Here is a 25,397-nt window from a genome sequence, read left to right as displayed (position 1 = left end):
CTCATGCACATTGGGCTTTCGATGAGTATTGGATGAATGGATGCATGTCAGCCAGGACTCGTGGAAAGAAGAGAAGGAGGCGGCCTCAGGAATGTGAAGGATGCACAGGTCTGAGATAAGCTTCTGGTTACTTGTGCAGGGAGCTCTGTGAACATCTGCCTGGCCCCGACACCAGCCTGCTGCTGGGCGATGCCTTCATGAACATTCTGGAGGTGAGCAAGGGCCTCATGGCCTGGCCAGTCGCCGCCCCCCACCCCCCCAATCTCACCTGCCCAGTGGGAGAGAAGGCAGAGACCCCTGACAGCTCTCCCCGCCTGCCCCCCCTGCCCCCCAGCCCGAGAAGGCCCTGGAGGCTTACGACGAGGCCTATAGAAAGAACCCACACGACGCCTCCCTGGTCAGCAGAATCGGGCGCGCTTATGTGAAGGCCCACGAGTACACCAAGGTCAGGCTGGGCTGGGCAGGAAGAGGTGGGGAGGGCCAGACCAGCAGGGAAGAGGGAGGAGGGTGCCTGGGTGGGAGAGGGGGTCGGGATGGGAGGGGAGTGGCTGAGTCGTCGCCCCCCCCGCCCCCCCCCCCCCCGCCCCCAGCTCCCTGCGGAATGGGGTGCCAAGGGGAGAACTCCACCACCCTCCTCCACTCCGCACGCCTGCCCAGGTTGAAGCTTGAGCCCTGCCAGCTGGGAAGGCCTTTTCCTCGTAGGCTTCTGTGTTCTGGAGGGGCCCACAGGTGTGGCGGCTGCTGAGGGGAACACAAGGCGAGGCGCTCAAGTGTAGAGCCCGACCTGATGCCAGCATTTCCTGTTTGCACAAAGGCAATCAATTTTTATGAGGCGGCCCAGAAGATTAGCGGCCAGGACTTTCTGTGCTGTGATCTGGCTGAGCTGCTCCTGAAGTTAAAGAAGTTCAACAAAGCAGAAAAGGTTTTGAAGCAGGCACTAGAACATGACGTAGGTGAGGCAGCATTCTAGCTCGCTCCCCTTGCACTGGGAGCAGGCATATCGCTCCCCACCCCGTTCTCTCTTCTCTTGCAGAATGGTGCGGGGACCAGGCACTAGCTGAGGTCCTGAACCCAACCCCTTCCCTCCCCCCTCCCTCATCCCCAAGAGGCAGAGAACAGTAATTTGAGTTTCCATTTTGCAGCCACAGACATCCCATCCATGATGAATGATGTCAAGTGCTTGCTTTTGCTGGCAAAGGTTTACAAGAGCCATAAGAAAGAAGATGTGCTGGAAACCTTGAACAAGGTAATTGACCAGCAGACTCAAGGTCTGTGTCTGCCGTTTTCTGATGGAGCTGAAGAAGGAAGGATAGGACTAAAGGTTTGGAAGCCTCTAGGCTTGGTCCTCAAAAGAAGGCTTCGTTACTCCTCTGAGCTCCACCTTCCATTTATTCCCCAACCCTTGCTCACTAATTTGATGGTGCACCAAAGTGCTGTAAGCCCGGCTGGACTGGGCTGGGCAAGGCTGGGAACAAGATTAATGCCTTTGTCCTCAAGGATGCTGGTGGTGGTGATAATGGGCAATGCCCATAGCTCTATGCTGGATTCTGTACCAGGCTTTTTGCTTTCTTATTTAAGTCTCACAGTAGCCCTTTGAGAAAGGCACTGTGACATTTACTATTTGACAGAAACGGCTCAAAGAGATTAAGAAATGTGCCCAAAGTCACACTGCTCAAAAGTGGTGGAGCTGAGGTTTGAACCAGAATATGGCCGGTCCCGACCCACACCCTTCCCCCCTGGGCTGCCCCTGACAGGACGGCGCCTGGCCATTCCTGTGTTGCCTCCCTCGCTCTTCCTACCCAAGGCTGTGGCCTGTCCCTTGTTCCTGGGGTGCATTCTGTGGTTGGAGAGGGACAGCCCGCTTTCCCACTGCTGGATTTATTCCATTGTTTGCCTTGGGGTCCCCATTCCTCTCTTTGGCCCATGGGGAGCTCAGTGCTGACTTGTGCCGTCTTCCTGAAACTTAACTCTGGCATCGTCATTTCCCTCTCGCCCTGATGCTCTCTACTCACTCACTCGGTCATTGCATGTCGTGGACATGTGCGAGGGCTGCCTCAAATTCGCAGCAGGGCAATATTCAGAACAAACGCACCCATCAAAGCACAGCTTGCATTGAATACCTACTGTGTGCTTGTTCTAGCCCCTCGGGCCTAAGCCAATTAGACACAGTAAGTGCCAAGGCAGGGGTCCTCAAACTTTTTAAACAGGGGGCCAGTTCACTGTCCCTCAGACCATTGGAGGGCCGGACTATAGTTTAAAAAAAAAACTATGAACAAATTCCTATGCACACTGCACATATCTTATTTTGAAGTAAAAAAACAAAACGGGAACAAATACAATATTTGTATTTGCATGTGGCCCGCGGGCCGAAGTTTGAGGACCCCTGTGCCAAGGTGTGATGGAAACAGGCAAACAAGTAGAATACAATAGCGTGTTTTGTTTGAGTGCTTTTGCTCTGGGCCTGTCCCAGAGGTGGTGCCAGCTTGCCACCGGAGCACTCGGCCAGCGGCCTGGCGTGTCCAGAGGGACCCAGATTTGCTAAAGGCGCTTGAGATGCCCTTTCTAACGCTGCGGGCTCTGGAACCAGAGCTGGGACTGGCTGTGAAGTGGCCTGGGGCCTGGCACATCAGGCTCCAGGTTCCTGACCCTGCGCTGACTGGTTCCCCCAGGCCCTGGACCTCCAGTCTCGGATACTGAAGCGTGTTCCGCTGGAGCAGCCGGAGATGATCCCCTCCCAGAAGGAGCTGGCAGCCTCCATCTGCTTCCACTTTGGGGAGCACTACGTGGCGGAGAAGGAGTACGCCAAGGCGGTGCGGTCTTACAAGGATGCCCTCTCCTACTCGCCCACTGACAACAAGGTGGGGTCCTCAAAGCCAGACCCTACTCCTTCTCTCAGGGCACGATGCCCTGCTGAGCTCCCTGCTGAGCAGGGCGCAGGCCAGCAGGGCACAGGCGTAAGCGGCATGGGACTTCCGGTGCGGAGGGCCCGCTCCAGCTGACCCCAGGGCCTCTCCCACCACAGCCCTCGGAGCAAGGCTGGGGAGCCCCACTTTGACAGCCATTTGTCGAGGGTGGGGTGGGAAGACGTTGCTGGAAGTCATGTTAGTCTGGCGTCTTCAGGTCCCTCTCGGAGGTGGGGAGACAATGAGAGAGTGGCTGCCAGGGACTCTGGGCATGAAGCCCAGGCTGAGTTTCCAGGGAGGCTTGGAGGCGTGAGGGAGCTATGGCTCCGGTTAGGGAATGAGGCTGGAGTTCACGCGAAGAGAGTAAGTGGAAAGCTTAGTGACAGGCCCATTCATTCATTGAAATTGTACTCATCTCACAGATTTCTAGTGCGTGCCAGGTACTGCTCTAGGCCCTGGAGACCCGAGGGGCAAGACATGGTCCCTGCCCTCAGGCCACGGCCTGTAGACAAGTACACAAGCAGTTCTTCCACCATGAGACCCGCGCCTGCATGTGGGTCAGGGCCCGACGGGAACCCGGCAGAAGGGTGCCTGTCCCTGAGTCTGGGGTGCAGAGGGCTTCCCAGAAGAGGTGAGGTCAGAGTCGAAGCTGAAGGATGAGGGCGAGTTACCCGGCCCCCAACTTCGAGAGGGTCCATAGTGAAACGTGCGGCATGGCCGGAAGTACTGGGGGGAGGAGAGGAGGGCCAGTTCTCCCGGGAACCTGAGACTTATCTTGGGAGCAGAGCGGGCAGAACTGGGCACGAGAGAACGAGGCGTCCATCCCCGAGCGGTCCCGTGACGCTCCGAGGCTGGTTCATCGCTTCTGGTCTCCTTCCAGGTGGTGCTGGAGCTGGCGCGGGTCTCTCTACTGCAGGGACATCTGGACCTGTGCCAGCAGTACTGTGCAGTCCTCGTTGAGACCGAGAAGTACCATGAGACCGCCTGCGTGGTAAGAGGCCCCCCCTGGACCTCCTCCGGCCCTCGGCAGGCGCTCACAACCACATGCAGGCTGCTTCCCAGCCCCATAACCTCCGAGGCCTGGCTCACTCCGGCCGGGCAGAGGAGACTCCTGGCGTGGACCTGCTGTCCTTCAGCCGGGAGGGGTGGGCTGTCAGCAGGGGGCAGCATCTACCTCCAGGGACAATCCGGGGGAGGCGGTGAAGTCCGTTCACTCCAGGGGAAACCACACCCACAATTGGTGAAGGCAAGGGTGGGGCTGGTTCCTGGGGCTCGGGGAGTGTGTGTGGGAAAAGCCCCCCTCCCCAGAGCCACTTGTCCCTATCACCCAGGCCACCTCCAGGGCCACCCCAGCAGAGCAGGGGAGCCCCCATTCTACCTCCCCTGCCTCGGGCTGGCAGTTCTCAGACACGGGTGAGGGGCTGGCTGTGCTAGCTGTCAAAAGGTCCCATTGGTGTCCAGCCCTGGCCTTCCCTTCCCACTTCCATGCTCCTCCCCCTCCCCCCCCCCCCATATCCCCCAGGCAGCCCCACCTTCTGGGCTCCTCCTGTGGCAGCTTCTCCCAGTGCCCAGGGATGCTTTTCTACCTTCCCTCCTTACCCCTGACCCCCACTCCTCAGCCCCACCCCTAACCCCGCCCCCACCCCCTTGCAAGCTGCTGTCGGGAATTCCGGAGCACTGTGTCTTTTCTGATAGATGACGGCAGACCTGATGTTTAGGAAGCAGGAATACGAAGCTGCCATCAACCTCTACCACCAAGTCCTGGAGAAAGCGCCAGGTAGCTGCCTGCATGCAGCCTGCCCACCGAGATTGCCGGGGCAGTTCCCACCAGCTAGGGCCGCTCTCCCCAGAAGGGTGGGCCCTCTCCCCTCCTTCCTGACTGGGCCGAAGAAACCCCTTCCTCTCCGATTGTTCCCAGAGCAGCAGGAAACTGATAAAGCCCCGATGGAACGTGCTGGTCCTTCCCGTGTCCAAGGGGCCGGTTCCGGGCCTCAGGCAGGGCAGTGCTTGGCACTGGGCCCGGGACAGCCTGTCTGTCCCCAAACCCCAGGCAGTGGGGACCCACCTCAGTCCCCTTCTGAGGCCACAGCCCCCTGGAAGTGGCTGAGAATTTCTCCCCTGGTGTGTAGCTCCATTGCCTCTCACTACCGCATCGACCCCTCCCCCGCTCCTGGCCAGAGAAGGCGCCAGACACAGCAGGCCCCAGCCGTCTGCCCAGAGGCCCAGCGGATCCTAGCTGTTAGGCGTGTGGGTCCCGGAGCCACAAAGTCTAGGTCTGAATCCTGGTCTTCCACTTATCAGCTGTGTGACCCTTGGCAGATTTCTTAGCTGCTTTGTGTCTCATTTCCTCATCTGTGAAATGGGAACAATAAGAGTAACTGCTTCATTGTGTAGTTAATATCCAGGTAAAACACGTCAGGCCAGGCTCAGTATAACTGTTAGCTGCGATTATTGCTACTTTACGCATCATTATCCTACGCTCTCAGCTCTCAGCGCTGGAGACACTGAAGCGGCTGGCGTGTCCCTGCTCGGCCCAGGGCAGCGTCTCCGGGTCCTCCCTTCCCCCAGCCTGGAGATCGCTGCTCTCTTATTTTAGACCATTTTTCTGTACTGAATAAACTAATTGATCTGCTACGAAGAAGTGGCAAGCTCGAAGATGCCCCTGTCTTCTTTGAATTGGCCAAGAAGATGTCTAGCCGCGTGCTTTTGGAGCCAGGGTTCAACTACTGCACAGGCATCTACCACTGGTGAGTGTGTGTGTGTGTGTGTGTGTGTGTGTGTGTGTGTGTGTGAGGGGAGGTGTCCAGCCTTTACAGTGAGGAGGCTTTCTCCTTAACAGGCAGGCACGCTGGGCTTTTGCAGAAATTTAGCTTCCGGACCAGGGAACGGGGAGACCGGCTCTCCAGCGCCTGCACGCCCCGGGTCTCAGTTTCCCCACCTGGGTCCGGTGTTTCTCTCCTCCACTGCAGGCATATAGGGCAACCCACGGAAGCCCTGAAGTTCCTAAACAAAGCCCGCAAGGACAGCACCTGGGGCCAGAGCGCCACCTGCTACATGGTGCAAATCTGTCTGAACCCAGACAACGAGATAGTGGGAGGAGAGGCCTTCTACAACTTTGTGCCCGAGAGCATGTAAGGGCTTGGCTGGCCCCTGGGGGCAGGGGCGGGACCCTGGGAAAGCGGGGAGAGCCAGCCGGTGGCCTCAGGCTCACCGATGCCTCCAGTTCCTCCAGCAGGAAGGAGTCGGAGCAGCTGGGCGTGCGAACCGCTGAGAAGCTGCTGCGGGAGTTCCACCCGCACACGGCCTGGGGCCAGACCCAGCTGCAGCTGCTGCAGGGCCTCTGCCTGCTGGCCACCAAGGAGAAGGCGAACATGGAGGCCGCGCTGGGCACCTTCATCCAGATGGCACAGGCTGAGGTGGGCTGGCTGGCTGGCTGGCCGGGCGGGCAGGGGCGCAGGCGGGAGAGGCTGAGGTTCCCAGCGCAGACGTCTGCTTCCCACCTCCCTCGGGCACAGAGGGACAGCGTCCCCGCGCTGCTGGCCATGGCGCAGGCCTACATGCTGCTGAAGCAGGTCCCCAAGGCCCGCACGCAGCTGAAGCGTCTGGCCAAGGCCCCGTGGTCGCTGGCCGAGGCCGAGGACCTGGAGAAGAGCTGGCTCCTGCTGGCTGACATCTACTGCCAGGGCGGCAAGTTTGACCTGGCCTCAGAGCTGCTGCGGCGCTGCGTGCAATACAACAAGGCAAGGGGCGCGATGCCCTTGGGGGGGCGGGGGCGGGGGACACCCGGTGGCGGGCGTCTAGGGTAGAGCAGATGTGGGATGAGAAGAGACCAGGAAAGAGCAGGATGGGAACAGGGAGCACAGCACAGGGCAAGGCAAGAAGAGGCGTACAGTCCAGCCCGTGTGGCTCAGTGGTTGAGCATTGACCTATGAACCAGGACACAGTTTGATTTCCCCATCAGAGCACATGCCCCGGCCGTGGGCTTGATCCCCAGTGGGGGACATGCAGGAGGCAGCCGATCCATGGTTCTCTCTCATCATTGATGTTTCTATCTCTCCCTTCCTCTCTGATAAATAAAAATATATTTAAAAGAAAATAAAGAGGTGTACAAAGTCGGGCAGCCAAGGGGGACATGGGATGGGGGAGAGAGTTGGGAAGGATTCCTGGGTCCGGGGGTCGCTTAGGCGAGGAGGGGCTGTGGGTGCCCGGCGCTGGGGCCGGCGGTGGCTTCCCCGCTGCAGAGGCTCTGACCGGCTTTCTCTGTAGTCCTGCTACAAGGCCTATGAGTACCTGGGCTTCATCATGGAGAAGGAGCAGTCCTACAAGGACGCAGCCGCCAACTACGAGCTGGCCTGGAAGTACAGCCACTACGCCAACCCTGCCGTAGGTAAGGCCGCCCGTCAAGGTACACTGGGCGCAGGAGGGAGTCGGCAGCAGGACCACCACCCTGACCTTACCGCAGGCCTCAAGGCCTGTATTCAGGCCCGCTGTGGGAACCAGAGGGTTACTCGGGTCATCAGGGTGCGTGTGTTCTCTCTGCCCTTGAACAGGCTTCAAATTAGCTTTCAACTACTTGAAGGGCAAGAAATTCGTGGAGGCCATCGAAGTCTGCCACAATGTAAGCCACCAGCACTGGCAGGGAGGGGCGGGAGGGGAGGCTTGGGGCAGCGGCCTGGTGTATGGCGGGGAGCCTGCCTGATGTTTTTACCCCCTGTCTCTCTCTGTTCAAGGTCCTCGGGAAGTACCCCAACTACCCCAAAATCAGAGAAGAAATTTTGGTAAAGGCCCAGGGGTCCCTGAAGGCCTAGCTGTGGCCAGTGGGGGCCAGGTTGGGTGGAAGCCACCAACCTACGGACATTTCATGGAGGGGGTGGGATGTGGGTCAGTGGAGAAGAGATTCAGAAAATGACATATTCTTCCCCATGTCAGTGTTGCGTGCTTTATTTGAGCCATGCCTCCTCTGGTCTCAAGGGCGTCCTGAAGCTTTATGTGTTTAAGGCACAAGAAGCAGTTTTGCACTGGGGAACAAGGACAACAAGCAGCTTAGCTTCCCCTGGGCTCACTGGGCACCCCTCTTTTAGATCAGGTCCCCTTCGGTCAGCCACCTTTATTCCGGACTCTGGGAGGGGACATAGGGGAGCAAAGAGGTGGTTAAAAAAATACCCTACAGCTATTTTAATATTGTTCCGGTAGCCCTGTAAATGCCTCTCCTCTCCTGCCTGGTCCCCCGAGTCCTGGAGCTAAAAAAGCAGCCCTTTATGATGCTCTTCCCTGCCATGGTGCTCGCTGTGTCCTCCCTGACAACAGGAGCAGCTGGGAGGACCAGCTGCACAAGGTCCCCAGGGCTGCGGTGCCGTGTGAGAGAGAGACCGCCACCCTGCAGGCTGCGAGGGTCGTCGGCCCACTCTGTCCCCTCCTCCCCGAATCCCCAGCTGGCCTCTGCTGGTCCCCACTGGTTTGGGAAATTGCCCTTGCCTGGTACAGGGCAATGCATCATAAGAAAAAACAGTTCCCACTTCAGCTTCTGGAAAAGACACTGACCAACTCCTTCATCCTCCAGAGAAACCCTTTAGCACCTAAGGGGACAAAAGCAGTGGTCCCTACGTAAGTGAATATCGTTCATTGTAACCGGCAAGAGGGTGAGAGAGGTCACCTCTGCTGTGCTCCCAATGCCTGCCTTCCTGTTTATCAGGATGGCAGTAATGGGCCGTCTGACCTCGGGGGAAGGGACTCTGGGAATCAGGAGGTCTAGAATGTCCCTGTGTGACCTTCCCGAGACCCTTCCTTCCCCTCTCTTGGACTCAAGGTCCCCATCTGTGGCAGGAAATTAGACCAGATCCGTGTGTTCCCAAATCATGGTACAAATCCCTGCCGGTGATATTTAGCAAACACGTTTAAAGTTTAATAACTATGTGTTTCAATAGTTTTAGACAATGGAGGAGAACAGCACAACCAACCCCTGAATCCGTGGGTGGTGTCACATAGACTGGGTCTAACTTTTAAGCATGTTGATGTAACTGATGCGGAGTCAAATGCTTCGTCTGAGTAGCATGTGGATATGGCAAAGTTATCGAGAGAAGGCCGGTGACTAAGGTTTGGGAACAGTGAACGGGGGAGGGTCCCTTTCAGAGCAGCTCAAGTTGTCCTTGCTGGCTGCTGAGCCTGGTGTCTGATGGGTGGTGTGTATGGCCTCTGGGTACGAGTCGATGACCTGGAAGGATTTCCCCAGGTTACTACCATCTTCCTTATGGGAAAACAGTCCACTGGACTATGAGGTGCTTTACAACGCCGTTTCTTCAGGAGGACTTGTGCCCCTCCTGCACAGCCAGGTTCGGTGAGCCTGAGCGGGGGCGGTGAAGGATTTAGAAAAGACAGGTGAGGAAAGCTGGGTCTGGTTGGGACGCTGCCCTCTCTGATGGAGACACAGCGCCATGGCCTGCAAGCCCAGTCTTTATTTATAGCCAGATTCCACAAGGCAAAGAAAGGGCGTGGTCAAGATGTTTACAACGTTCTCGTGGGTTTCTACTCAATGACATGCACCTGATCAAGCTTTGTTTACTTGCTGCACCTCAGGCAGCCTGAATCACAGCCACGTGGGACCACAGGTTCGACCCATAACCTGTCCAAACACTAGCCCCTCTCCACAAGGGCTGTGTCGAGAGGTCTGTCTGTATGGAAAATGATGCCGTAAAAGATTGTATATTCAGCACACTTATATTGCTGTAAAACCTTGACTGTCTTCATTTATCTTTAAAAAAAAAAAAAAAAAGGCCAAGTGGCCCTGTAGCTCTAGAGGGGGCGTGAGCAGGTTGAGTCTAGCCATGGGCTGTGTCCACAGGGTAGGAGCTCACAGGGTCTTCCAGCTGGGATATTGGAGCTGCTGGAGGCTGCCACCCAGACCCCAGGCCAGCCAGAGCTGAGCCTCACTGCCTTTGGAGAGATGTGTTTTTGGCTCACGCATGCCGAAGCAATCTCTACAAAGGGATTCCCAGGGGCCAGTGAGAGAGACAGGGCAACTCAGTGTCCACCATGAGAGGCCTAAGACCCGGCTGTCCCTGCCTAAGCTGGTCACAAGGACAGCCTACCCCACCATGGGCCAGATGCCAAGCCTCGAGTCCTCTAGTGGCCACTGACCATATGGCCATGTGGCCACGTGCATGTCCCAAGGCAAGAGATGTACCTAAAAGGTGACAAAAGTGGTAAAAAAAAAAAGAGGATAAAACATAGAAATAGAGGCCAAAGCATGAAAAGAGCATGGAAGTCACGAGGCTTACATGTTCCAGACGCTCTTCAGAGTACTGTATATACATGAACTAGACAAGCTTAGGAGGTGAGCAGGGTTATTTGCACAGTACTGAGGACACCTGGGCACAGTGAGGAGGAAGTCATTTGCATAAGAAATCTCACTTGGTAGTAGAAGAGCTGGGATTCAAACTTGGCACTGTGGGTCTGTGTGCTTAACCAGTAAACCACAGAGCGCGAGAACCAACAGAGGCAGAGGATTAGAACAAGAAGTCAGGTCTCCTTGCTGGGTCCCCTTCCCAGCACTTGTGCAAATTATTATTATTGCTAAGAGGGAGGTTGACCTTGCTCCTCAAGCCCCCAGACTGGGGCTCACCAGGGCAGAGTGCAGCTTGCTCCTCTGGCCTGCAGCCCAGGCGGCCAGGGACAGGTCGGACAGGTCTGGCTGGTGCAGATGGATGAAGTTCTACAGCTTCCGGTGTGTGGTGCACAAGTCCCCAGGGACATCAGTAGCTCAGCCCCACACAAGGCCTCTACCCACCCTACCCCTCCGCCTGCCTCCACCTGGGGGAGGGGCGGTGACTTCACCCTTAGAGCCTCAGCTCAGTTTGGGTGAGTGCCCTCACCCATCCAAGTACACAGCTTGTCTCAGACTATCCCTGGAGAGAGAGAGGGGTTCTTCCAAAGGGAGAATTGCTCCATGAGCCCAGCCAGCCCCTCGCAGCTGGCTTCCAGTGTCCAGGTTGCCTGGCCTGCATGGAAGGAGGCCCAGCATACTGTGTATCCGCGCTGCCCTGCAGGGCCTGTCTCCCCTTCCCTCCCCCTCACTTCCCGAGCGAACACCTGTGTTCTTAGTCTTCCCACAAATGCAGACCGCACCATTAAAAATAGAGCCTTTTTATTGGTACCTGTAAGTTCAGGTAGAAGGTGTTCCCACAAGCTCACAGGCTGACGGCCTCCTGGGTAAGAAGGCAAGCCCAGAGCCTGGGCTCCTTGGCACAGACACAGAGAAAAAAATGAATAAATTATAGTTACAATATTCAGGGACAATATAGAAATTAGGATGCAAAATTCATCATCAACAAACGGGCATAAGAGCCATAAGGCATCACCCCTTGTCTTGGCCAACTGGCCAAGGGTACAGGCAGGTGGGCTAGCCTGGAGTGCAGTGTCCAGAAAGCCCTGAGATTGTCTTCAAGGGCATGCGGTGGGCCCCGAGGCATTGAGGCAAGCCCCTTGCGCGCTCTCGGCCTCCTGCTTCCCCTTCCTACATTGATGGACCAGGACTAAAGGCTATGGCCCTTGGGGGAGGGGAGATGGGGCAGAGGACAGGAAGTAGAGGGGGCTGAGTGGGTCACGGTTGGTCAGCTCAGTCCCTCCTCTGCCCAGACACTGTCCGAGGCTAACCTCTGCCTGCTCAACCATCCAGAGCCAGGCAGCTGCCACAGTAGACATAGGGTTTGAATCCACATCTGGTCTACACCTAAGACCAGGCAGGGCAGGGCTGCAGGACTGTAAGGTAAAAGGGACTGGTGGGGTCTGTGCCCCACCCTGACCCCAGCCAGGGATGAGAAGCCTAAGCTGCCTAGTCTCCAAATAAATTATGGAAATAAATTATGTTCTTCACAGTCCAGAGGATTCAGCCACCCAGGGGGCGAGGGCTCAGGGTGGCAGAAGCCGGAAGAGGTAGATGTTTCCAGCCCTGTCTCGCTGTCATTAGGGTAAGAAACATCATGCCCTCCTCTTCCTGGCATGTGCCATGGAAGTGGGAGAAACTGGGCGCCAGGGGCTGGGTGGCTGAAGCGGGGAGCCCCCTCCCACTCTCTCCAGCACAGAAAGTTACAAAAATAAATAATACATCAACCCAGAGGGTTGCATGGAAATTAGGAATGCCCACATGGGTGAGCCGGCCAATGGGAGACGGTTACCTACAGGCCCTAGAGAGCCCCCAAATTATGGCACAGCAGCAACAGGGCTTTCGGGGCCGGAAAAGGCCCCCTAGTCCTCACACAGGCACAAGCTCCAGCAGTGATGCCAGGGCAGTGTCCTCAAACAACCGGCTGTTCCAGAAGGAAGCCAGCGTCCTCGGCAGCTGGCTCCGACAAGCCCATGATGGATTCCAAGAAGCAAACGCCCGTGTCCCCCGGCGGGGAAAAGGCAGGTAAGGGAAAGTGGGGTGCCTCAAGGTTGTCCAGGCTGTCAGACACCTTCCGAGAGGTGTAGTGGGGCCCCAGACTGTAGTCTGGCAGGGCCTGGAGCAGCTCAAAGGAGTCGCAGGAAGACCAGCTGAGGTCCACTGAGCTGCTCTGGCCGGCATCCATGCTGGGCGGCATCTCGGTGCCAGGGAGGCTGCCTTCTCCCAACCCTTCAAGGCCACTGTTTAGGAAGCCGCTGGCATCCAGGTTGGCATTTTCATCCAGGATGCCTGATGTGAAGCTGGTATTGGCATAGCTGTGGGTCCAGCCAGCCAGGCCACCGGGGTCACCAGAACCAAAGATATCGGCGAGGTGGAAGCAGCTGAGGTTGTCGAGGTTCCCCACACCCCCTTCTTCGTCGTCCTCTCCACCCAGGTCTGAGTCACTGAATCTCAGGATCCGCTCGAGGCTGTCATCCTCCATACCAGGCTGGAAGCCAGGGTCAGGCAGGGCTGGATGCGCAGGACTGTCAGGGGGCTCGCTGGTGCCCGATACTGCGGAGGAGTCAGTCATGTCGCTGCTGCAGCTGTGGTCTCCCAGCTCGCTGCTCACGGGGGGGTTGGCCAGTGGGAAAGTGGGGGTCAGGACCTGCCCACCAGGGCTGGGTGGACTGCCCGGGGCAGGGGCCTCCAGCTCCCCAAGGCTCTCAGCCCCCTGCTCCAGCTGCAGGCGGGTGAGTGTGTGCAGCAAGTGGGTCTGAACCCGCGCCTGATTGAATTCCACACGGCCCTTGGGGTTCTCACAGCCCTCCTTGCAGCAGCCACAGGGGAATGCTGTGTGGTCCATCTGCAGAGAAGGTAGAGGCACGAGTGAGGACCCCGAGGAGCCCAGAGAAGCAGTCCCCCAGCCCAGGCTCCCGCTCCCAGCCCAGCCCGACCACCGTACCTGGCACTTAATGCCCGCCAGGCTGCAGCTGCAGGTCTCAGGGTCACAGACCCTATCGCAGCGACAGCCACAATCCTCCCGGGACTGGCGCAGAGCCTGCAGCTCCCGCTTCTCCTCTCGATCGATCTTCCGCACGCCTGCAGCCCGCAGCAGGGCCCGCCGCTTCCGGGCCGGGTAGGGATGGAGGGAGGTCATTTCCTCCAACCGGCCACCTGCCACGGCCTCTGCCAACTCCTCATCCACAGAGGCATCATCAATGGCATCCACGGTCAGAGTCAGGCCGGCCTCCGCCTCGGGTACCCCAGCCTCTGTAAGCTGCATCCAGGGGGGAGAGGAGGGATGTGAGAGGCACAGACGTGGTGGTCTCCATCCCCACAGCCACCAGTCATCCGACAAACACCCCCATGTGCTACTCTGGGCTGGACACTGTGGATTCCCCAGTGACCAGGACGGCCAAGAACACTGCCCTCGGGGCATCTGCAAAGAGATTTCCTGTCCATTTCATGGACAAACGCCCTCCCCCAGCCAGATACACCGACCCCCGTGTCCGCCAATTCCACATCCTCCTCCCCACTGAGGCAGACAGATTCAGGTACCATGCCCCGTTCTGCCTGCACATAACCCCGGCAACAGATCCCGATCAAGCCATCACTGGCCCCAGGCATGTCTTTCCCCAAATAGGGGGCAAACCAGCACCTGCCCCTGATGCCCCTCCCCTCAAGGCTAGGACTTCACTGTGGACCTTTGAGGGGTCTCCTACCTTCGCTCGAAGCACCTCCAGCTTCTCCTCCTTCAAGCGTAGGCGGAGCTTCTCTTGCCGTGCCCGGGCCTGCTCCTGTGCAAACTCGGCCAAGGAGAAGCGGCGGCAGGCACTGTGGCGAGGGGCCATACCCAGAGTGCAGCCACCGCGGCTGGGCACGCTGGTGAAGCCCTGGCACCGAGGGAAGTAGAAGACAGTGGTGCCGTTGAAGGCTACGCGGCCTGGACGCTTCCGGGGAGCCCGCTTCAGGATGGACAAGGCTGGAAGGCAAGCGGAGCAGGGGTAGCGCATGAGTTCTCTGTGATACGCAGCACAACCCCCTGGAAGGGGACCCTGATCCACTGCTCCTCACACCTCCTTTCTCCTCCCCCCCCCCCAAAGAGATGGATTCAAATTTAGAAGCAAAAAAAAATGAGGAGCCAGACTGGCTGGGATTAGAGTTGGTAAAATTGAACACCACCCCATGCCAATACTAGGTTATTGCTATTACCAGCTGAAATGAGAGCATTTGTAAGTGTAAACATCTTTCCCATCTTTATAAGCCAACTAGAGGCCCGGTGCACAAAACTCGTGCACAGGTAGGGTCCCTAGGCCTGGCCAGCAATCAGGACCAATCAGGGCCTTCCAGCTGCTGGCCGGAGCCTTCCTCCATTCTACACCGTCCCCTGGTGGTCAGCGCACGTCATAGTGAGCAACTGAACTCCCAGTCCCCCGGTCAAACTCACGAGGGGACACTTTGCATATTAGCCTTTTATATATATAGATTATAGGTCCCTTGTATAGTTTCCTAATTTTTTTTTTTATTGATTTGTAGCATCACTTTATATATGCTATTAGAGACATTAGTGGCAATTTGGCCTGTCCAATGTAATACGGAGAATTCTTGTTCTCTCTGCAAACTGAATTGGCTAGCACTTCCTGAACCATGTTAACCAACAGTGGTGACAGACAGCATCCTCCTCTTGTTCCTGACTTAGTGGGAAATGCTTCCAGTGTTTCCTCATTAGTCAGATCAGCTTTCGGGATGAAACCGATTTTTTAACCATTTAAGTAGAATTCACTTATGTCTACCTTACCAAGAATCTTATCTAGAAGGAACGTTATGTTTTATCAAATATTCTTCAGCATCTAGAGTAGCTCTTATATTTTTCTTCCTCTGACACAGTCAGTTGGTAAACTATGAGATTGGTTTTTATATTAACCCATCCTTCTAGTTCTATGATAAACCCACAGTTGTTTCGTCAGTTAATGTACCGTTAGATCTATGTGCTAAGAATTATACTTTTTTATATATATAACGCAGACATGCAGGTAGTACCTAAATGAACATCATCTCTGTGCTCAGAAAATATCAGGTGGGGGTGATGAGGGAAAAAGCTGTCTAAAAAGGCTCCTTGGGGCTGGGGGGAGCGATCGTACAAAGCAAGGTTGAGAAACCGCTCCCGGGCCTCCTTGGTCCGTTTGGAATCAGAATCTGCCAGCTTGAAAAATAACTGGGGAAAAGCTTTCACTCCGGTCAGGTAAAGCCAAGCGGCATTTTGACAGGAGAGGGACCGGCTTGACAGGCCTCACAGCGGAGAAGTGCGGGCGGGCGTGGGGCTCTGGCAGAGCAGCTGGAAGGAGGACAGGGCGAGAGCCGAGAGCCGGAGAAACGAAACTGGAACAGAAGGGAGGAGCCGGGGCGGGAGGGCTAAGGGCCACTCCGGGAGCTCTGCTCTGAATGTCATGACTTGGAAACCGGGGAGTCCCAAGGTCAAAGGTGAATGTACCCAAGACCAAGCGCCTCTGGACAGTGGGCATTCCTAAGTGACCACTGTATTCCAGGAAGTGGATGAGGTGGGGAGCTAAAGCCATGGGGACACAAGCCTCCAGTGGCCAGGACGGCTTTGTCACATGCCTCCCAATTTCATCTTTAGGAAGGAAGGAAGAAGGGGGGCGGTGTGTGGTGGGGTTCCCAGGAGGGTAGGGACTCACGGGTAAAACTTTGGGGGCCACAGACGTTTCGGTCAGGCGGGGACATCTGATCCCAGGGGCTCTCCTCTTCCAAGTCCCAGGCTGGGGAGACTGAAGAGCTTGGGGAGCAGGAGCCAGAGTGGTGGCCGGAGGAGGACAAAGACGAAGATGAGCAGAGTGAGGAGTCATCCTCTTCCAACTGGTCAAACTTCCTTTTCAGCAGCCCAGCCATGGTGGGTACCGGGCGCAGACAGCCTGGAACAGGAAGGAGAAAGCTCTCAGAGGCGGGCCTGAGGCCAGAGGTGGGCTCAGCTCTGATCGCCACCTCTCCTACTTACCCTTCGAAGTGTCCCAGGCCCTCCCGCCCCGGCCCCGGAGCTCCATGTGCAGGGGGCACATCCCCAGGGGGCACATCCCTAGGGGTCTTCTTTGCACAAGACAGAGCAGAGAGGCCCAAGCCCTCGTCCTGGGCTTGGAGACTCCCATCACTCCACCCAAAAGCCCTTCCAGGACCCTGCCCGGCACCTTCCCCACCACCTCCCACAACCCACCTACACAGGCGCGCACACACCAGACGAACAGATGGACCGACAGACCTCTGCCTAGCCTCACTCACTCCCCGACAGGAATCCTGGGGGCTGACTCACTGGCTGGGTGATTCACAGGGCTCACATCTGTGTGCTTTTGTGTGTGTGAGAGACTGTCGGCGCGGCCATGGCTCTGCTTCCCCCGCCCCCTCCCCTCCAAGCACACCCACAGACAGGCACACTGCCCTGCACACACGCAGCAGCTGTGGGCCCTGCTTCCAGGGCCAGGCCAACCAGGACACACGGGGGAGCAGGCTCGCTCTGCCGCTGGCCCTGTTTCCCAGGCCCAGGACTTTCCCGGGTCCCTCCTCTCCCGCGAAGGACCTGCTCAGACTTACCCTCAGAAACCCCCGCCCCACGGAGGACCTGCCTCCAGTCATGACTGTGGGACACCTAGGCTTCATGTTGCTTTCGTATCTCCTGTTTGGTCTTAAAAGGTCGCCTACATCTGCCTTCTACTCCAATATCTAGCCCTGTTTGTTTGAATTAACTTCCCATGGAAATTGTTTCCCATTAAAAAAAAGACAACTCTTCCAGTGAAACCGACCTGCCAAGACCATGTCCCGCTCTCTCCAGCCTGCAGCTCGGTGGCTTGGAGCCGCCCAGGACACCCTGCTCCTGTCTCCCTCTGCAGGTCTCAGTCCTCCGCGGGAATGCAACGAGGCTCCCACAGGCTGGCTGGCCCCATCCAAGTGGAGTGGAGGGGACTTGGGGTTCCCTCCCCTAAATGCCAAGGCAAATAACAGCCCCTTCCACCCCCTTGGGGATCCCCTAAGGACTCAGTCCCAAGGGCTGATCACCTTGTCTCTGCACATCCGGTGGCACTCAGGACTCGGCCCCCAGGAGGGAAACGATGCAGGGGCCCCAGTGCTGGGGAGCCCCTCCCCCACAGCTATCACAGGAAACGAGAGAGAACAGGAAAAACCAACCAGAGGGCTGGCGATCTCCCCTCCTCAGGTGTCCTTTCCAAACACCCCTTTCTCCCTTCGCCCAGCCTCTCACAAAGTCCCTGGATCCTAGACCCAGAGGGTGTGCTGTCAATCAACTTCCTGGTAGGCTTACTGGATACCATTCTTTGCAGGGACAGCCTCTCCCTGCAGGCACAAGAGAAGCAAGAGAGGGCTGGCCTCCTTGCAAACCCTCCACGTTGGGGCCCACAGGGAAAGAGGACACACAGGTGTTTCCGGGGGCTTCTCGGCGGGTGCATTCTCAGGCTTGGCACCCCCCTCCCAGGGCCAAACCACAAACAAAAACAACCCAGCTCGCAGCTGACCTGCAGGTTCTCCCAGGAGATGGGGGGACTTTGTGACCCAGAATCAGGCATGCACACATATAACAACACATGCAGACCAGAGACGCTCAGACACACAGGGACAAACCACACCCAGGCTTGCTGTCCCCACCACAGTCTCCCAACGAGGTCCATCTTTTCCCAAGCTCCAGATGTGTCTACGGCAGCCGTGGGCAAACTACGGCCCGTGGGCCAGATCTGGCCCGTTTGAAATGAATAAAACTAAAAAAAAAAAAAAAAAAAAAAAAGACCGTACCCTGTTATGTAATGATGTTTACTTTGAATTTATATTAGTTCACACAAACACTCCATCCATGCTTTTGTTCCGGCCCTCCGGTCCAGTTTAAGAACCCATTGTGGCCCTCGAGTCAAAAAGTTTGCCCACCCCTGGTCTATGGGGTGCTGAGTGGCTCCCTAATCACACACCCAAGCCTGAAACCCCTTCCCCCAAAACCAAATGCCCACTTGGTGTTTCTGCCTGGCTGTTCCCTAGAAACATAAAATTCTGCAGGCCCCAAATCGAACCCCTCGTCTGTGTTCCCCACCCCCCTGCCCGTGCCATCTGTTCCTCTTCCTGTGTTCCCTATCTTAGTAACAGCACTGCCACCCACCCGGTTACTCAAGCCAGAAACCTGCAGCCATCCTCAACTCCTCCTTCCCTCTTCTCTCCCTCCAACTACATCCAGTCACACACTAACTCCTTTAATCCGCACAGGGCCCGGCACGGGCTCAGTAGGTACCATGGAGGCCACCCAGCACAGGGTAAGAACCTTGGCTCCAGAACCAGACTGCTTGCAATTGAACTCCGGCTTAGCTCTTAATTAGCTGAGTGACCCTGGGTCAGTTCCCTAACCACGACACTCCAATCCTCCTTCATAAAACCTCACAGGGTTCGGAGGCTTTCTTGAGTCAATTCATGTCAAGTGCTTAGTGCTCAGTGCTTAGTGACTGCGTCATTCAGCACCGTGAAGACAAGAACGAGCTCCTGGACACACACACACACACACACACACACACACAGATGAATCTCACTGATGCCATGTTACATGAAAGGAGCCAGACGCAAGAATGCATGTGAATGAAGCTCAAGAAAAGGCAGACCCGATCAATGCTGATGCGAGTTAGAACGGTGGTTACTGGGGGAGGGGAGGGATGCACCAGAACAGCCAGGAGGGGATCTTGGGGGAAGTAGGGGGGGGTGGGGGGGGCAGTCTGGAAATGTTCTAAGTTGATCTGGGTTGATATTTGTTCCATGAGTGTCTAAAACCATAAAATCCATCTAGCTGTGCACGTAAGATTCATATACGTCATGCATTTTATGTACGTCACCTGCAATTTAAAGTTTATTACACTATGTCTCCACCCCCACTGCTATTACCCATGTCCTCGCCCCACAGCCATTCTTTACCCTGTAGCCAGAGTAGTCTTATTAAACCCCCTATCTACCTGCCACCCCCACGTTTAGAATCACTCCCTCAGGGGATTCCACGAAGGGTCAGCGAGGCCAGAGTAGGCCTAGCTGCAGCCCATCCTCCAGGCTCATCCTGGGAGTCTCCCCACTCCCCTCTCACTTTACACTCCAGCAGAACTGTGGCGCCCCTAATCGCCACAACTTGCTTACCTCCTGGCCTATCATCTCCTAGAGGGCCTCCCCGAAACCCCCACGGCTCCTCACTCACCACATGCCTCTCTGAGATCCCCACAACACAGCCCTCACCTCCCCACCCTGCAGTGGCCTCACTGCTCATCTCCCTCACACCAGGCTGAGGGCCTCTCGGCCTGGCTGTCACTGTGCCCAGGCCTAGTACGGAGTCTGGCATAGAGAAGGCAACTGAGGACCATCAGAGGTAGACAGGTGGGTGCTTTGTATAAACACAGAAACAAGATTAAGCACAGGAGTTCTGGGGGGGGGGGGGGGGGGGGAGTGGTCAGTGTGATCGCATGCTCCTGTCACAGTCAGTTTAAGGGGGGCGGGGTTCACACCCCTCCCCCAGCCTGCAGCGGAGGGTTTGAACTAGAACAGTACCCAGAAGGGGGTGGCTCTGAGGGAGAAGAAAGCTCTGCTGCAAGCAGGTGCCAAAGCAGGTGCCAACGCATGCATCTCAGGAGGCTCCCTGTTCCCGAGTAAACAAACAGCGGGGTCAAGGGAGCAGGTTTAAGCCGTGGTTCTGCCTCAGGGATAGCTACAGAATGGGAACTTAAGGTGAGGGGTTATCAGCTCCAAAACTGCAGACGGAGAAACTAGGGCCGCGCTGCAGGTTTTGTGATGAACCCCCGCAGGATCTGCAGGCCTGGAATAAAACGAGAAACCATCTCCTCCCTGATACTCCTTTGCGGTGAGGGAAGAAGGAAGAGCCACCATCCCACCTGGGAATCAAGAGGCTGCGAGAGGCAGAGGCAGGCGATAAGACAAAAAGACTCAGCCAGAGACAAGGAGAAGCCAAGAAAAAGGAATGAAAGATAGTGGAAGAGTCCAAGAAAAGTGTCAGACAGTGAGTCAGAGGGTGGGGGAGGGGCCTCCAGCAGCTACCCAGGAATCAAGATTCCCGGCCGTGGCACTGTTCCCAGGGTGAGCACAGCCCCCTCCCAGGGTCCTGGAGGAAGGAAAAGCAATTCCCAGGAGCTGGCTCAGACAGAAATACCACACCCCCAGGAGCCCCGGAGACAGGCCCTGAATCAAAGAGAACCACCAGGCTTCTTCCGGGATCTGCCTGGGCCCTGAGAATCAGACCGCCTTCCTGCCAACACACACAGGAGCTGACAGTCCAGGGCGAGGGGGGCACACCTCCCCTCCCTGCTCACCATCACTATCTACACACTCAGGCCATACTGTGTGAATCCGGGACAGGGCACCTCACCCTGGGCACCAAACAAACCAAGGCTATTGTGGGGGGTGGGAGGGGGTGGGCTTTCGGGGAAGAGACAATCTCAGGGCCTCTGAAGTCACACCAATTCCTCTGTGCACTTCAGCAGTCCCAATGCCCCAACCCCCACCCCAAGCTAGTATTGGGGAGGGGGCACCTTCAGCAACCTCCTTCTAACTCCAAGAATCTGAAAAATGTGTCATTTAACCTCGGAGCCCCTGACTAGGGCAGGTCAGTTTTCCCCAAGACCCGAGCCCCCCCCCCCCCCCCAACCCCCGAACTACTTCCTGGGAGAAGGGGAGGGCACCTCTGGGGCCCCCACTGGGACTGGCTGGAGAAACAGCCTGGGCAGCCCAGAGGGCAGACAGGAAGCCTGGGCACACCCCTCCCCCACCTCTCCCTCTGAAAGTGATCAGAGGGGGGGGCGGGGACAGTTCCTCGCCTTGGCCTCCAGGGCCTGGCACTGGGTAGGTGCCAGATGCTTGCTGGCTACGTGAGGCAATTGCTTCTGCAGCAGGGAAACTGCACCTGACAGCGACGGCCTCCTCCACCCAGCGAGGCCTCCTCCACTCCCATCCATTCATTCATTCCACAAATAATTACCGGACTCCAGTGAGGTGCTGAGCCCTGCTCAGGCACAGAGGGAGCGAGACATACATCAGTGCGGCCCCCTGCAGTGCTGAGTTTAGGGAGTAGGGGTACAATCAGAGTTTACAAGCCCTGTTGTGAGCTGCGAGGGTGGGTGGAAGGGGTGGGCAGGCGGGGTACCGGGCTCTCCGCGGGAAGGATGTAGAAGGAGTTCAGACAGAGGGCACAGCGTGAGTGAGGGACGTGAGGAGAGGCGGGGTGGGCGGTGCTGCAGGCCCCGGGCGCCCAGGTCAGGCCTCAGCCCGAGGGCACAGGAGCCACAGCAGGGTTTCAGCAGGGAGTGACAAGGCCGGATTTGCATTTTAAGAAGATGGCTCAGCACCGGGACAGGAGGGGGTGTGACCGGTTGCGCCCGTGCAGCCCGAGCTCAGCGAGAGGTGACGGGACAAGGACACGGGAGAAAGGTGAGTGGCCTGGGCGACCTCAGGCTGTGGACACCGCAGAGGGCAGGGATCTTCGGGGTGTGGGGGCTGCGGTGAGCTGGGCCGGAGGGGCTGTGGGGCATCTGCACGGGGGTGTCGGTGGGCAGTGGAGCTGGGAAGGGACCCTGTGTGTCAGGAGTGTGGGCTTGGCGTGTGACTGTGCCAGGGGGCAGGAGTGACTAAGTGCGTGGCGGTGGCTCGGGAGCCGGCATCTCCAGTGGGTGCGGGTGGAAAAGCCCCCCGGGGGGGCCGGCACGGAGGCCGGGGAGGAAGTGCGTGCTGGGGAGGGGAGAGGAAGTGCGTGGGAGGCCGCCCGCGATGCCCGGGGTGGCCGGTGGAGCTGCGCCGTGACTCACCGTGGTGGCCTCTGCGTGTGACGGCGACTGACAAACAGGTGAGTGTACGACACGATCCCTCCCCCTCCCTCCTCCCACCTCCCTCTCTCCCCGGGGTCCGTGACTCACGGAGCCTCCTCCTCGCTCATCCCTCCACTCCCTCCCGGTCCCGCCTCCCAGGGGCGCCGGGCACGCGCCGCAGCCCCAGCATCCACCCCCGGGGGGAGCCCGAGGAAGAAAGCGACAAATGTCACCTGCTCCGGCCACGAGAGGAACTTCGGAAAAGTTCGCCGGCAACTGGGTCAAAAGGAAACTCGCCCGCGGACGCGCGCACCCCGTGCCCCGACCTCCGCGCGCAGCTCGGCTCGGCCGCCGCCGGCACGGGGCTCGGGGCGCCGGGACTTCGTGGGGTGCCTGCGGCGGGGCGGGGGAGGGGAGGGGAGCCGAAAGCCGGCGCCTCCGCGCCCTGCCCCCCGCCCGGACCCCGGCCGTGTCACGTCGTCTGGGGCCCGCGGGGCTGTCCTGGCCCCCGCGCCCGCTCTAGGGGTCGGGGGGCCCACGGCGGGCCGAGGAACAGCGGCCCCCGCGCGGGACGCCCCCTCCCCAAAGTCCCGTCCCGTCCGGCCCGGGACCCTCCGCGCTTACCTGCCAGCCGGGTGCGCTCCACGGACCCCGACGCGACCCCCGTCCCGCCGGACGCCCTCCGCTCCGCGACCCCCGCGTCCACTCGGCCCGCAGCCGTCGGCCCTGCCTCCCCGGGCTCTGCGGTCCGGCAGCGGCGGCGGCGGGAGACAGTCTGCGCGGCCCCGCCCGCCGCTCCGCCCTCGTCGTCAGTGGAAAACTCCGGGGCCGGCCGCGCTGACGCAGCCCGGCCGCTGGCCAGGCCTCCCGCCGCCCCGCCCCGCCCCGCCCCGCCCCGCCCCGCCCCGCCCCGCCCCGCCCCGCCCCGCCCCGCCCCGCCCCGCCCCGCCCCGCCCCGCCCCGCCCCGCCCCGCCCCGCCCCGCCCCGCCCCGCCCCGGAGGCACCGCCCCAGCCCCGCCCCGGAGGCACCGCCCCCGACCCACCGGCGCCGCGCACGGCCTCCCCGCTCCGCCCCGGCCCGGTCCGTCCGGACCGCGAGCCCGCGCTCCCCGCACTCCCGCAGGGAAGGTGTGCACGCCCGCAGCGAGCCCTGCGGGAGCCCCCCTGCGCCGCTCTTCCCGGCCGCGGGCGCCACCCTCCCCCACCGCGCGTCCCTGAGCGTCCCCACCCTCACACCTTCGCTGCAGCCCGTCCTCTCGCCTGTCCGACCCCTGGCTGCTGCCTAGCACCCCATCGCCTAAGGCCTCGGCTTCCAATGCCTCCGGGGAGCCTGCGGGGACGCCTGGCCCTCCCCCGCCCAGTCCTCCCCCGCAGCATCCTGGGTTCTCGGACTTTCCCAGGTGAAACTTGTCAGCGACGAGCCCAGCGCTCAGTGTTCCTTTCTCCGCCCCCCCCCCCCCGCCCCCAGGTGTGTGTGTGTGTGTTGGGTGGGGGGGGTTCCCTGGATGGCTCTGCCTCGGCGATGGTGGTGAAGGCCCCTCTTCCGCCAGAGCTGTATGTGTAGCAGGGGCTGCCTGCCTTTACTTCTCAGGGAGGGGCACTAGGGCAGTGGTTCTCAACCTTGACTGCACATTAGACTCACCTGGGAATCTTGTTAAAATCCTGATTTCTGGGCCTTATCATTAGTAACAAAGAAACAGAATTTCCGGAGGATGAGGCCCAGAAATCAGGATTTTTAAAAGACTCCCAGGTGATTCTAATGTGCAGCCAAGGTTGAGAACCACTGCACTAGGAGAAAGCGGGTTGGGGGCAGCCACGGTCCCCGTCCTTCCCGGATGCCCCGACTGCATGAACCTGGGGGCCTGCCGCCGGAGGTGTCTGCACAGCTGCGGCCACGTTCCCGTGACTTCGCAGCGCCCTCAGGTTGACGTCTCCACTAACTCCCTGGCCCATCTGTGCAGGCTCGGGGCTCTCTCTTCATACTCCCACCTCCATTTTAACGTCTTTAATTTGTGCGCATTTCTTTTTATTTGTGCATTGTGCTTGTAACGTCGGTCCAGCTGCACACAGTTTTAACTTACATGTGAGGTTTTCTGCTCTGTATCTCATTCGGTTTCTCCCAGCCTTACCTCTACACTCCCACCCCACACCCTCGATAAAGCTCTAGGGTGTGTCCTGCACGTGGGCAAGATTGCCGAGTGAATTACATGCGCCCAGTGAATGTGCACAGGGAGGTGGGGCTGGAAGTGGAGACGGAAGGGTCATCCGCATAAGGCTGGTGCGTTGAAGCCATAGCTGATGGCTGAGAGGCTGTAAAGGCTGTGGAGCTGGGTGTCAGTTGCTAGAGGTGACTCAGCCCTTAGGGCTATGATGCCCACCACCCTCCCCGTCAGGCACTCAGCTATGCCCTCCCTGTGGCTGCCTCCTTCCAGTCTCTTATTCCCTCCCCTCCCTTCCCCTCCCCTCTCCTCTCCTCTCTCATAAATGGGAGCACTAGACCAGAGAACCCCACCAGCTTCAACATTCCTTGAGTGAGAAGACCCTGCCTGCTGATCAGGGAACCGGGCCAGGTTGAGCACTAGAGTTCATGAGGATCTCTCAGGCTGCCTGGGTTTGCATCCTGCTGGGCACCAGGGCAGGGAGTTGGCAAGGGATTGGGGGCTTAGAGCAGGGAGCCCAATGGGTGACGGGGTTTGGGGCCAGGAAGAGAGGAGAGAATAAGGGAAAATATAGGAGACTAAAAAGAATCAAATAAGGGGTGCGTTTTCTCCAGAAAAGCCTCCCTGACCTGGGATGGGCTCGCCAGATGTTGCCCAGATGTTGCCGATGATGGAAAACATCTCCCTCTGGGATCCCAAATAAGTGCTTCCTGTTGGTGGGGAAATAAAGGGTCTGTTCCAAGTCAAGGAGGGTGGGGTCTGGAGCAGCATCCATCTATGACTATGGCACATACATAGGCAGAAACACACCCACACATCCTCAGGGAATCGCTGAATACTTAGGAGAGTCCAACAAGTTTTCTCAAACATTCAGTGTCCATGGACCACCTGTTTTAGGTCAATAAAAAATTACTAGTTTTAAGTATTTTTTAAAATTAATGATGAGCTCCCATCAGAAAGACTAAAATTAAAAGGACGATTTAAAAAAATAGTAGCAAATGCAGCAAGATTGAAAATTCACCAGCTTTATTAAACATGGTTGGCGGGACAGTGAATTGATACAGTTTGGAAAATAATTTGGCAGTACTTGCAAAGGTCAAACATAGGTAAACTCTATGATCTTATAATTCT

General features: G+C 58.1%; 2 protein-coding genes across 11 annotated transcripts in view; one reads left to right on the top strand and one right to left on the bottom strand.

Annotated features, from left to right (window-relative positions):
* Positions 1 to 7,817, top strand: part of TTC21A (tetratricopeptide repeat domain 21A) — a 29,438-nt gene extending 21,621 nt beyond the window's left edge. For 2 of the 10 annotated variants that reach the window (XM_070391584.1, XM_070391583.1), the window contains exons 16-29: positions 140 to 212; positions 335 to 445; positions 815 to 953; positions 1,143 to 1,246; positions 2,670 to 2,858; positions 3,784 to 3,894; positions 4,599 to 4,680; positions 5,500 to 5,650; positions 5,873 to 6,034; positions 6,127 to 6,319; positions 6,419 to 6,643; positions 7,170 to 7,290; positions 7,454 to 7,521; positions 7,634 to 7,817. In XM_070391584.1, the coding sequence (XP_070247685.1) occupies positions 140 to 212; positions 335 to 445; positions 815 to 953; positions 1,143 to 1,246; positions 2,670 to 2,858; positions 3,784 to 3,894; positions 4,599 to 4,680; positions 5,500 to 5,650; positions 5,873 to 6,034; positions 6,127 to 6,319; positions 6,419 to 6,643; positions 7,170 to 7,290; positions 7,454 to 7,521; positions 7,634 to 7,711 (1,807 nt within the window). In that variant the 3' untranslated portion in view covers positions 7,712 to 7,817. Of the gene's footprint in view, positions 1 to 139; positions 213 to 334; positions 446 to 814; positions 954 to 1,142; positions 1,247 to 2,669; positions 2,859 to 3,783; positions 3,895 to 4,598; positions 4,681 to 5,499; positions 5,651 to 5,872; positions 6,035 to 6,108; positions 6,644 to 7,169; positions 7,291 to 7,453; positions 7,522 to 7,633 lie in introns of all 10 variants that reach the window. The other 8 variants (XM_070391578.1, XM_070391575.1, XM_070391585.1 and 5 more) reach the window with 7 other exon arrangements.
* Positions 7,818 to 11,026: 3,209 nt separating this feature from the next.
* On the bottom strand, positions 11,027 to 22,858 carry CSRNP1 (cysteine and serine rich nuclear protein 1). Its single transcript, XM_070391574.1, is given in 6 exon segments — positions 11,027 to 12,228; positions 12,230 to 13,126; positions 13,226 to 13,540; positions 13,986 to 14,245; positions 15,960 to 16,193; positions 22,731 to 22,858. Coding segments are annotated over 5 exon segments (1,761 nt in total). The 5' UTR covers positions 16,171 to 16,193; positions 22,731 to 22,858; the 3' UTR covers positions 11,027 to 12,150.
* Positions 22,859 to 25,397: the final 2,539 nt, after the last annotated feature.

Source organism: Myotis yumanensis, unplaced genomic scaffold (assembly GCF_028538775.1).
Source record: "Myotis yumanensis isolate MYYU_CA2020_CCGP unplaced genomic scaffold, mMyoYum1.0.hap1 SCAF_14, whole genome shotgun sequence".
NCBI lineage: Eukaryota > Metazoa > Chordata > Mammalia > Chiroptera > Vespertilionidae > Myotis > Myotis yumanensis.
Note: the sequence above shows the minus strand (reverse complement) of the source record. Positions and strands in the feature narration are given on the sequence as shown.